Genomic DNA, 11,681 nt, shown 5'->3' with positions numbered 1-11,681 from the left:
TTATTTATTTTTAGTGGAGGTACTGGGGATCGAACCCAGGACGCTGTGCATGCTAAGCATGCACTCTACCACTGAGCTATATCCTCCCCCTTAAGCTGCTTTTAAGTATTTACTGAAGACTCGCTGGGCACATGGCACTGTACCTGGCACTGTAAATGTCTCAAAATTAAAATTGGTAATCCCAGCTATATGGTGTTGAACAATTTAGAAATTCCTAAGGAAACTTTCCTTTGTAAAATGGGTAAGTATTTACTGAGTACAGTAAACAAGTATTTACTGATCACCTGCTCTGCACCAGGCTTGCTGAAGATGTGTCAGTGAAAAGAGCTGACTGAAATCCTTGCCTTCAATGGAGCTTAAATTCCAGTGGGGGGTGACAGATGACAGATAAGGCAAGTGAAGTATACTGGATGCCAAGGAACAAAGTTAAGAAGGAGGATAAGAAGTGCAGCGTGGACAGGGTATTATACTTTTAAATAGATTGACCAGGGAAGTCTTCATAGAGAACATGACATCTGAACACAGAATTGGAGATGAAGGAGGGAGCCGGGCAGGTATCAGGGGAAGTGTTCCAGGTAGATGGAACAGCTAGTGCAAAAGCCTTAAGGCAGGAGTGCCTGGCATGTTCCAGGACTATTAAGGCATGGAGGCCAGTGTGGCAGCAGCAGAGTGCATGAGAGGGCGAGTAGTAGAACTGAGGCCATCTGAATCCTGAGGGCTTGAAAATCATTAAAAGGATTTAGGCTTCCATTGGGAGTGAGGGTTCTGAGTGGAGGGCTGACACCATCTGACTTCTTTTAACAGGATCACTCTGGATGCTGTGTTCAGAGTACATTCCAGGAGAAAAGGGCAAAAATAGGGAGACTGGCCTGGCTAGGAGGCCACCAAAATACAGCTGACCCTTGACCAGTGTGAGAGTTAGGGGCACCAATGCTCCTCGCAGTCAAAAACCCAAGTATAACTTTACAGTCAGTACTCTTCAGTGGCTCCGAATCCATCGATTCAACTAACTGCGGGCTATGTAATACTGTACTGCATATTTACTGAAAAGAACTGCTGAAATGTGGACCCCCACGGTTCAAACTTGTGTTGTTCAAGAGTCAACTGTAATCCAATGGACCATAATGGTAGCAATGGAGACAGTGAGGTCAAATGTATAGAAAATTAAAATTTTTTATTATAGAAAATTTCAAACATAATAAAAGTAGAAAGAATAGTATTTTCAGCCCTTATGTACCCATCAACCACCTTCAATAATTATCAACTTATGACCAGTCTTGTTTCAACTATACCCCTGACCTTATTCCTTCTGTCAATAGATTACTTTAAGGCAAATCCCAGACATCAGATCATTTGATTTGCGAACATTTCTCCATCCCTCCAGTGTAGACCTGGGAGAAGCAGCCTGAAGAGACTTTGAGATACCTGTTAGAAGTCCAAGTGGAGATATCAAGTAGGCAGTCTACCCACAGATGAGTATATCCTATCACAGACTAGATACAGTCACCTGGGTGGAAATGGAGAAGGGGTCAAAATTCTCGGTTCTTCTAATGGGGCACCTCAATTTTACAGAATTAACTGTGAGTGACAGCAGGGTGCCCAGTGCAAACTAAGAGGAAAAAAACGAGTATAAAAATTTTCTATAAATGATAACAATTAGCAATTATTTTCATCTTTTCTCTCTTTACCTGTTGATTAAAAAAATTTAAGTTCTAGGAATGCTTAGTATTATTATAGCTCTTGAAATACACTTCCCTAAAAAAAAAGTAGAGGCAAAAGCACAACAAATAACTTTAGCAAGTTTTACATAGCTTTGAATATCTTTTGTATACATGCATTTAAAGGATACCAGTTGCTTACTTTAACACATTGGCAAAAGCGCACTTCACTGTAATGAGCTTAATTCATTCTCAACTGTGAAAAGTGGCTTACTTGAATTAGATCTCCTTATCAATGTTTACATGATGGGGGGTATAAGCTCAGTGGTAGAGTGCATGCATGCACGAGGTCCTGGGTTCAATCCCCAGTACTCCATTAAAAATAAATAAATAAACTTAATTACCTACCCCCCAAAAATGAAAAAATGTTTAAATAAAAAGCCAAAATTACAAATTTGAAGAATACCATATTATGTGATTTTAGAAGGGAATAGTCAGTGGTATTTTATCACACTTTAGTATCTGGATACCCCTAGTATCTCTCAGGGTATCATTGAGAGTCCACTTAGAATCAGTACGCTGAGCCCGAGCGAGTCTTTGTTCTGTTCACACCCCGAGCCCTGACTCCATTCTATTGGCACACAATTCTCGGGAAGCCAGAGAGGTGGGAGGAGAAACCGGTTCTCCCCAGCCAAGTGTTACAGGAATCCAGCTCGGTCACCTTTACACCAACAGAATCAATGCCTGAGCGGGCTTTAAAGTTTTTCAGGGACCCGAGCAAGGGGCAGATTTTAGACGTTTCTGGGGTTCCAGGGGGTGGGAAAGCCCCTGAGGTTTTAACTTGACCCTCGAGCGAGGACCCCCCGATACCGAACATCTCTCCCGGGGCCTCTCCCGAGGCCACCGCTCGGGCTTCACCCTCCCCCCCACCTATCTCGTCCAGTCTTCTGCTCTGCCCACCCAGGTGAGTATTCCGACAGAAAAACCACTCTTCGTCTTTCAAGATTCCGCCCCAAGGTGGCCGGAACTAAGTCGGGCCCGACGTGCCCAGGTCGGGACAACCCGGACCCTCAGCGCCCGGAAGGACCGCGGATTCGCGGCCGGCACCTGTGTCCGCGGGATGAAGCCAGGCGGGCCGAGGGGCCCCCCTGCCCCCTCTCTCCCCGGGCCCGCACACTTACCGCGCCGGCGTCCGGCCTCGGCCGCAGGTAATGGCGGGGACTGAGCGGCGAGCGCGCGGCGCCGGGAGGCTCCGAGGAGCCGGGCGCGCAGAGAGGGGCCAAGAGAGCCCGAGGGCCCCCTCCCCACCGCGCACCAGCCCGGGGTCCTCCCGCCCCTCCCCGCCCAGCGTCCCGGTCACGTGGGCCCCACCCCTCGCGCTCCACTCACCTGCGCGGCCGCCGGGAAGAGCGCGCACGCCGCCCGCGGCTCTGAAACCCGGCTCCCGCTCCCGGGGCGGGGCCGGGCCGGGCTGGGCCGAGCTTCGCCCCGCCTGGCTTTGTCAGGCCCCGACTCCTGCCTGGGGTCCGGGCGGGTGGGTTTCCCCTGCTCCAGCTTATAGCTACAGACCAGGCTCTACATAGAGAGCAATGGAAAGGTCCTGGAGGGTGTGATTAACCCCTCTGGGGAGTTCTTTCCCAAGGTTGCCAGCCCCTTCCTTCCCTATTTTTGAAAAAGTTTGGCACTGTATGAAGGTTTGTGTACTATGCCCAGTGACATGGCAGGCTGTGCATGTTAGGAAATGTTAAAAAATGGGAGAAACAACAAGAAATTCAATATTTTAATTTTTATATAAATTATGTAAATAGCTTCCAAAAAGTATCTAAAATATTCCACTGTACAACATATAAAAATGGTATCTGAGAAGCTAGAGACCAGAGGAAAACTCCGAATAAGGCACAGTTTATTTACACTCATAATTGCATCCTAATGCATGAATTTATAATTCATATTTACAACCTGTAGAGTTTCTGTATTCTGAATTATTCCTTCACATTTTCTGATACTTGGCGTAATGTTCAAACACACTTCATACACACTGACCTCCTCTCCCAGGACCACTCACAAGACTAAATAAATACTACAGAAAAAAATTAAGAGATTATTTGAAGGTTTGATCTATTTACTTCAACATGACAGAAGAGTCAGTCCTTTGTGCTGAAATACAACAAGAGTGAAGAATTAACAAACTAATTCACCTGAAAAGTATATTATCTCTGTTCAAGTACCAATGAATAACATGAACATCAATCTGTCAAGTAGCAGTCTCATGGGTGGGCTGCGTTCTATGTGCTGTCGCTCTCATAGTCTTCTATTATCATGTCTTCTATGTCTTCCTGGGCTGAAAATGGGCGAGGCTGGCTGGCAGGGAGTTCACTCCCACTATTTTGACTTAAAGGAAGAGACCAGGTTTCAGGTTCAGCCGTCTGAGTGGGTTCACCCAGTGCTTCCTCTACAGGCTGTCCTCCATTAAGCTGGGCTTCGTCTCCACTGTCGGGGTCTATCATTCCATGTTCCCTGTCAGTCAGGGCTTCCATTTTCAATCTGCCAGATTCATAACACAGACATTAATGATAATCAAAGGAGGAGATTCCTTTTAATTACACCATGAGTGTGATGATTAGGAAGCCATCACCTATAGCCTCTCATTTACCTTCCTTGTTCTCACTGTTTAGCCAGGTGCTCTGGATTATTTAACAATATAAACTACAAAGTAAATGACAAACTGAATACATTATTACAATTTTACAATTAACAACAAGCTAATTAATTTAATCTTTAGTAAAGAGTTCTTACAGAAAGAAAAAATTAAATAGAACAGAAAAATAGGCATAAAACATGAAGAGCTTCCAGAAGAATGGTTACTAAATTGTTCAACCTAATTTATAATTTTAAAATGGAAATTAAAATAATACTGTCGTCTTTTGAACTGGCAAAGACCTTTTAAAATAATAAAAGCCAGTGGTGGGAAGAGTTAGGAGAAAACAACATGCTGAAACACTGTAAGTGGGCATAAGATGGCAAAATATTCTTTGACACAACCTGGCAATATAGAGGAAAGTCCCCAAAAGGTGTATATCCATTGATGCAGCAATTTTATTTCTAGGAATTCATCCTACATAAGTAGTATTTGATGTACATGATGATTTAGCTTCAAGAAAGGCTGTGGTAATAAAACCTGAAAACAAGCTAAATGTATGAAAATAAGGTGTACAGGAAATGTTTGATTACAGGAAACTATGCAGCTATTAAATATTAAGTTAAATATTAATATTTAATATCAATATGAATCAAAGATAATGTTAAATATGGTCATTATAAATGAACAATAACAGTACTAGTCATTTTAGTAAGTAGCGCTGACAAATCCTGCTTCCCCATTCAGATCAGGTAGTTGAACCAATAATAAAAGACTCCCATTCTTTTAATTACATCTTTGTAGGAAAAAGACAATAGAAGACAATTGTCTTCCCTTGATTTTGATGTCATACTCTTACAGGGAAAGGAGCCAGTGACCTTCTTTGATTCAGAGGGAAGTCGGGAAAAGGAAAGTTTGTAAGGTCTGAGCCCTAATGATGTCCCAGTGGGATGATGCTTTAAGACCCATCCATCACTGTCTTTCTGTAAGAGGAAGGATGGGCTCACCATCACCATAGCTAAGTCATTATGCAGAAGAAGCCATTAACAGTACAAGGGCCTTTACTGAGTCTATGAAGGTAGAGAAAAAAAAAAAGCCCAGATAAGTTTTCCACTTGGGACAGGAATAGGAGAACTCGTAGGAGTGGTCATAGGTGCCATTTCTATCATTTATTTCTGTCCTTGCAACCAGGAGGCAAGCTCTTCTTAAATCTTTTTAGGATGCCTGAGTGCATAATGTGACCTGACAAATAAACCAAGTAGAAATGAAATCTAGGCACTGTGTTAATCACTGATATTCACCCAGAAGCCATTTTGCAATAAAAGGAATATTGGATGTAGATTTATCCCTCTATATCTATATATTTTTTCACTAGTCTGAATTTTCTATGATACAGAAATAAAAAAGACAGTGCTATCTTTTGAGGTAGTTCCTGATAATTGTAGTCTACAAATATAAGCTAAGAACACCTCTTGGCAAGAAAGCTGAAAAGGGGTTTTCAGACATGCAAGATTTGTTGAACTCAAGGTTTTAAAGATTCTTCTGCCTCTGTGATTCACTGTTTCTATTTAACCTAATATTCCATTCTGAGCTGGTGAAAATACGCTGTTACATGTAATAAATGCAATAGATGGGTCTGCAATGCAATCATATGGTCTTTAATCACCGGTATAGCATGTATGTCTTGGATTTTACAGATGACATTTATTGACTGTATAATGAATAAACAGATAATGTATTCAGTGGACATTTCAATAACAGCTCTTTGAAAATAAAAATGAGCTTACCTTCCAAAGTGTTGCTTCAGAGGAAGCCTTCCAATATCTTGGATAAAAGAAATCTGAGCTAAAACAGATTTTTAAAAAGCTTTAAATAGACATTTCTCCAAAGAATGTCCAAAAAGCACATGAAAGGATACTTAAAATCACAAATTGTTAGGAAAATGCAAACTAAAACCATAAGATACTATTTCACACCCCTTAGGATGGCTATTATCAAAAAACAAGGGTGGCAAGGATGTGGAGAAAGCTGAACCCTTGTGTACTGCCAGTGGGAATATAAAATGTATATCTGCTATGGAAAATGGTAAGGCAGTTCCTCTAAAAATTAAAAATAAAATTAAAAAATTAAAAGTTACTGTATGATCTAGCAATTCCACTTCGGAGTATACACTCAAAAGAATTGAAAGCAAGGTCTTGAAGAAATATTTGCATATCTGTGTTCATAGCAGCATTATTCACGATAGTCAAAAAGTGGAAGCAACTTAAGTGTCCATCAACAAATAGATAAACATAATGTGGTAAATATATACAATGTATTATTTATGCTATAACGTAGATGAACCCCGATGACACTCTTGAAATAAGCCAGTCACAAAAAGACAAATACTGTATGAGTGCACTTAAGTGGTACCTAGAGAGGTCAAACTCAAAGAGACAAAGTAGGTAGTGGTTTCAGGGGGTGGGAGGGAGGGAGGGAGGGAGGTAGTGTTTAATGTGTGTAGTTTAAGTTTTGCAAGATGAAAAGTTCTGGAGATGGGTTGCACAATAGTGAATATGCTTAGCACCACTGAACTGTATACTTAAAAATAGTTTAAGATGGTAAATTTTATGTTACAAGGCAACATTTATTCAAGAAAATCTAACAGCAAAAGTCTGTGGCATTTGAATCAGGACCTGCTCCTTCCCTTCCTCAGCTTGAGAGACTTCACTCCAGGTGACTGCAGCCAAGAACACAGGGCTTCCCACTACTGAGTGTGGCCAGCTGAGAGTTTGGGGCTCCCTTTCTCCACTCAGCCCCACCTGTAGGATGGAGGCTCTACCCTAGGGCACAGCAGGCCAAGAATACTGCCTCCTTCTTGAAGTGCAATCACCGTTGCCCCAACTCATCTGTAGGGCAGAATTTCCAAACTGGGAGAGGTAAACCAAGATGATCATAGGCTCCCTCCAGCTGAGCACCTACCCAGAAGAGGGGCTCAGACAATTTGCCAAGGGGAAAGAGGCATTCCATAGGAAGAGAGAGCTCTGAGGCTCTATCCAAAGGAACTGACTTTATTTGAAACAATGTTGGGAAGCTCAAGCCTACAGCTCTCTTGAAACCAGCAGCTCCTCTTAATTAAAGAGCAACAAGCTAAACATAAGCCAGCTAGTTCAACAGAAAGAACTAGAGAAAGAGACAACTAAGAAGAGCTCTCCTGGGGTCAGAACAAACCTCAGAGACTGGACTCACAGTCTACACCTGCCCAAATTTAACTGGATCAGATTGTGGGATAATTTATGCCTCATGGCACTATAAAAAATAATGGAGCAATCCACCAGTAATTAGTGGAGCAGAACAGGTGGGTGTGACACCAAGGGAGTCACAGTCTAACAGAAATAAGGGAAAGAGACCACTAAAACCACTGTCATCCTGAAATGACAGTGGGCATGCCCAAGACTGAGTTCTCTGAAGAGTGACAGAGGCTTCACACTGCAGGGGAAAACAGACTTCATTAAAATAGTTTAGCCAAGTCACTAAACAAACAAAACATAACCCAGGGAGGGTGGAGATGAATCAGTATCAAAAGGTTCTACAATATATTACCTAAATTAGTACAGTTTTCAACAAAACATTACGAAATTATGCGAAAGAACAAAAAAGTGTGATCCATACACAGGAGAAGGGTATGGAACAGAAACTACCTATGAGAGGGCCAAGATACTAAATTTAACAGAAAAAAGACTTCAAAAGAGCCATTATAAATGTTTTCAAGGAATAAAAGAAAACCATGCTTAAACAAGTAAAGGGAGTTATAATGACAATGTCTCATCATGTAGGGAATATCAATAAAGAGAGAGAAAATGCAAAAAGAACCAAATGGAAATTCTGGACTTGACAACATCCAATAACCAAAGTGAAAAATTCACCAGAGGGGCTCAATAGTAGATTTCAACTGGGAGAAGAAATAATCAGTAAGCTTGAACATAGACTGATAGAGATTATGCAATCGAAAACAGAATGATATGTGAGATACCATTAAGCATTCCAACAAACACTAATGGAAGACCAGAAAAGAGGACAGAAAGGAGTAGAAAAAACATAAAGAGATAATGTCTGAAATGACATAGTGAATAAACTGAAAGAAATGGGATAAAAACTGATAAATTAAAAAAAGCCAAAACATCCTATTTTTGCCTAAATTTTACAAATCTTTTAAAGTTCACAAATCCAACAGTATGAGGGCTCTTGCACACTTACCTTTTTAAAAATCCACTACACGATACAATCAGGATTTTTATAAAACAGTTTTTTGATATGGAAAACATAAAGAGTTTTGATCCTGGAATCTGAATTTTTAACTAGTGGATACAATGATTCTGATGATTTTTGATAATTACCATGTAAGTAATCTAAACCAGTACTTCTCAAACGCCTCAACCATCTCCTGCATGAGAATCACCTGGAGATTTTGTTAAAATGCAGATTTATTCAGTAGGTCTTGGTTGAGACCTGAGATTCTGCATTTTTCTCAGGCCTCAAGGTGATGTTGATGATTCTGGTCTGAGCAGACTTGCTAATCAAACTGACTTACACAGAATTCTTAATAACTTTACATTGGAGAAACTGAGAGAGATCATCCTACCAAATAATAAAAGTTAACTGCACCAGCAACATTTGAATGGAGTCTAGTAATTAAATTATAAATTAGTAGTAATGTATCAATGTTAATGTCCTGATTCTGATGTGTATACTATGGTCATGTAAGAGAATGTCCCTGTTTTCAGGAAGTACATGCTGAAGTGTTTAAGAATAATGGGCATCATGTCTGCACTGTATTCAAACATGATTCAGGAAAAAAATACATGTCTTTGTGTACATATGTGCATAAAGAAAGAGAAAGAGAATAAAAGGCAAATATGGTAAAAATGAAACACTGAGAAATCTTACTAAAGGATATACAAGAATTTCTTTTGCACCATCCTCGTTATCTAAGTTTGAAATTATTTCAAGATAAAGTTTAAAAACTAGTATAATCTAAAAATAATAGGCAAGGATAGGGAAATCCATGAATTCTGATGCACAGATTAATCATGCCTATTGCTCAGAAGTCATCCCACTTCTACCTATAAATGTGGAATATTTTAAATCTTTTAAGTATCACTGTTCTTAAGGGATGAGATTTATTGTACGAAGGTAGATATTTACTCTATAATCCTCTCTTCTGATCATTCGTAAGGCAAACCCCTATCTTTAAAATTTGTGGGAGTTTTAGTGAGTTATATGGTAGATAATAATTTCAATAATACACAAATTCTCTGTTCTATCTTGAAGATGAGCACTACAGACATGTGACCTAAGACTGTTAATGAAATGTGGCCCTTAAGACACACATTAAAAAAGAGAAACAACAACTGTATAGCACAGGGAAACATCCACAAGATCTTGTGGTAGCTCACAGCAAAAAAAATGTGACAATGAATTACATATGTTCATGTATAACTGAAAAATTGTGCTCTACACTGGAATTTGACACAACATTGTAAAATGATTATAAATCAATAAAAAGTGTTTAAAAAAGTTAAAAAAATAAAAAAAATAAACTGATGGAAAATTTGGTAAAGTTCAAAAAAAGACAAACCTCAGTAGATACAAATTGGGCAAGTGTGTACTGCCATCGGCACATTAATGATTTTCAACCATTATTTATTATTGGCATAATTTCAAAACTTGGGAAGATAATGTAAATATACTATTAATGGACATTGTTTGTAATATTGAAATCAACTAAAATACCTATCAATGAGGCTGAATAAAATTATAAACTTTGAAAAAGTATGAGTTAAGATTTGAATATACTTTAGCAATGCTGCTGTTATAGACTAAATGTTTCTGTCACATCAAATTCGTATTTTGAAATCCTAACCCCTAAAGTGATGTTTAGGAGATGGAGACTTGGGAGGTGCTTAGGTCCTGAGGGTTAAGCCCTCATGAATGGGACTAGTGCCCTTATATAAGAGACCCCCAGAGAGCTCTCTCTTGCTCTGCCATCCACCACGTGAGAATACAATGAGAAGATGGTCACGTGCAACCTAGGAAGCAGGCCCTCACTAGACATTGGATCTGCTAGCATCTTGATTTTGGACTTCCTAGCCTCCAGAGCCGCTTTGCACTAATTTATACAATATTGAGTGCTATGTAAGGTAAGTGACAAAAGCAAATTAAAGCTTGTATCTAATATTTGTATATGCACAGAAAAAGTCTAGAAGAGTTTACACCAACCTGTCAAAAGGAATTACCTGTGGTTACAAGGGACTAACAATTTTTATTTTATACACTTCTGTATTATTTGATTTCTTTCTTTATTTTTTACTAAAAAGAAATTCCCTGAGTTAAGAGTAATGAAAGAAAAATATAATTAGAGGGAAATTTCCTTGAAAAAGAATGAGACTTCAGAGAGAAAAATGCCACTGGACATTAGAATTAGATTTGGAAGGAAAAGAGCTGGAATATATAAACCTCCTAGAAATTAATCATAGGAAGGATCGGCTGTGTGGGCAGGATGTCTTTTTTTTAATAAATCAAAAACCATTTATTAATTCTGATTCAAAAAATAAAGGGGAAAAAACTTACTCTCACTAGTATATAGTAATGAGCTGACCCACAGAAAGATGTTATAAGATATTACTTCTTGGGGATAATAAAAACTCATGTTATTACCTTGATTTCTCATTGGAATGGTTAACAAAGCAAGGTATGGCAAAAGCTGAGTTTGGAGGCATAAAGCTGGTAAGCAGAAGTCAGAAAAAAGTGCTTTTGCTGCCAGGCAATTTTCCCGATACTGTACAGAAGAAAAAAAAAAGATATAATGAAAAATAAAATTCTAAATGTGGATATTTATTCCTAGACAAAGTTTATTATATCACAAAGTATATGGGTTTATATACTACAAATGTATTTTGTTTATCTAATTAATCCTTTATAACTGTCCTAGCATTATCTAATAAAGCATTTTACCTACACAGCTACTTCACATTTAATATAACAGCAATAAGAAGTTTTTAAGAGACTTAAGGCAGAAGAAGAACAAACTTAAAAATTAAAGGAATTCTGTTTATAAGCATACATATACATATCACAAACTATGTGAGGATACTGCTTCTCAATGAAAGACTGTATTTCTTCAGTCTACACAGACACAATGTCAGGGTAATGGGAAGAGAAGCACTATCTCTGCCTTCTAGGAGCTCACAGTCTTAAAAAGATCATTTATAAGTAACAAATGCAAAAATCAATATACATGCTATAAAAAGCAAAGCAAGTCAATAAGGGACATAAATTACTTAAAAGTCATGAAATTCTCCAAGAAATCCATTGAAAAAATTTTCTTAGGTAATGAATGAGAGGCT

At 39.1% G+C, this 11,681-nt stretch overlaps 1 protein-coding gene across 6 annotated transcripts in view; it reads right to left on the bottom strand.

Moving 5' to 3' along the window:
- Positions 1-3,424: 3,424 nt before the first annotated feature.
- RAD17 (RAD17 checkpoint clamp loader component) overlaps positions 3,425-11,681 on the bottom strand; it is a 29,138-nt gene continuing 20,881 nt past the window's right edge. For 3 of the 6 annotated variants that reach the window (XM_032473582.1, XM_014559697.2, XM_032473572.1), the window contains exons 16-18: positions 10,993-11,113; positions 6,084-6,141; positions 3,443-4,202 (exon numbers count right to left, since the gene is read on the bottom strand). In XM_032473582.1, coding sequence (XP_032329473.1) covers positions 3,944-4,202; positions 6,084-6,141; positions 10,993-11,113 — 438 coding nt within the window. In that variant the 3' untranslated portion in view covers positions 3,443-3,943. Of the gene's footprint in view, positions 4,203-6,083; positions 6,142-10,992; positions 11,114-11,681 lie in introns of all 6 variants that reach the window. The other 3 variants (XM_006185191.3, XM_032473585.1, XM_032473591.1) reach the window with 3 other exon arrangements.

The sequence above is a fragment of the Camelus ferus genome, chromosome 3 (genome assembly GCF_009834535.1).
Source record: "Camelus ferus isolate YT-003-E chromosome 3, BCGSAC_Cfer_1.0, whole genome shotgun sequence".
Lineage (NCBI taxonomy): Eukaryota > Metazoa > Chordata > Mammalia > Artiodactyla > Camelidae > Camelus > Camelus ferus.
The sequence above is the reverse complement of the archived record's forward strand: the minus strand, read 5'-3'. Positions and strand labels throughout refer to the sequence as shown.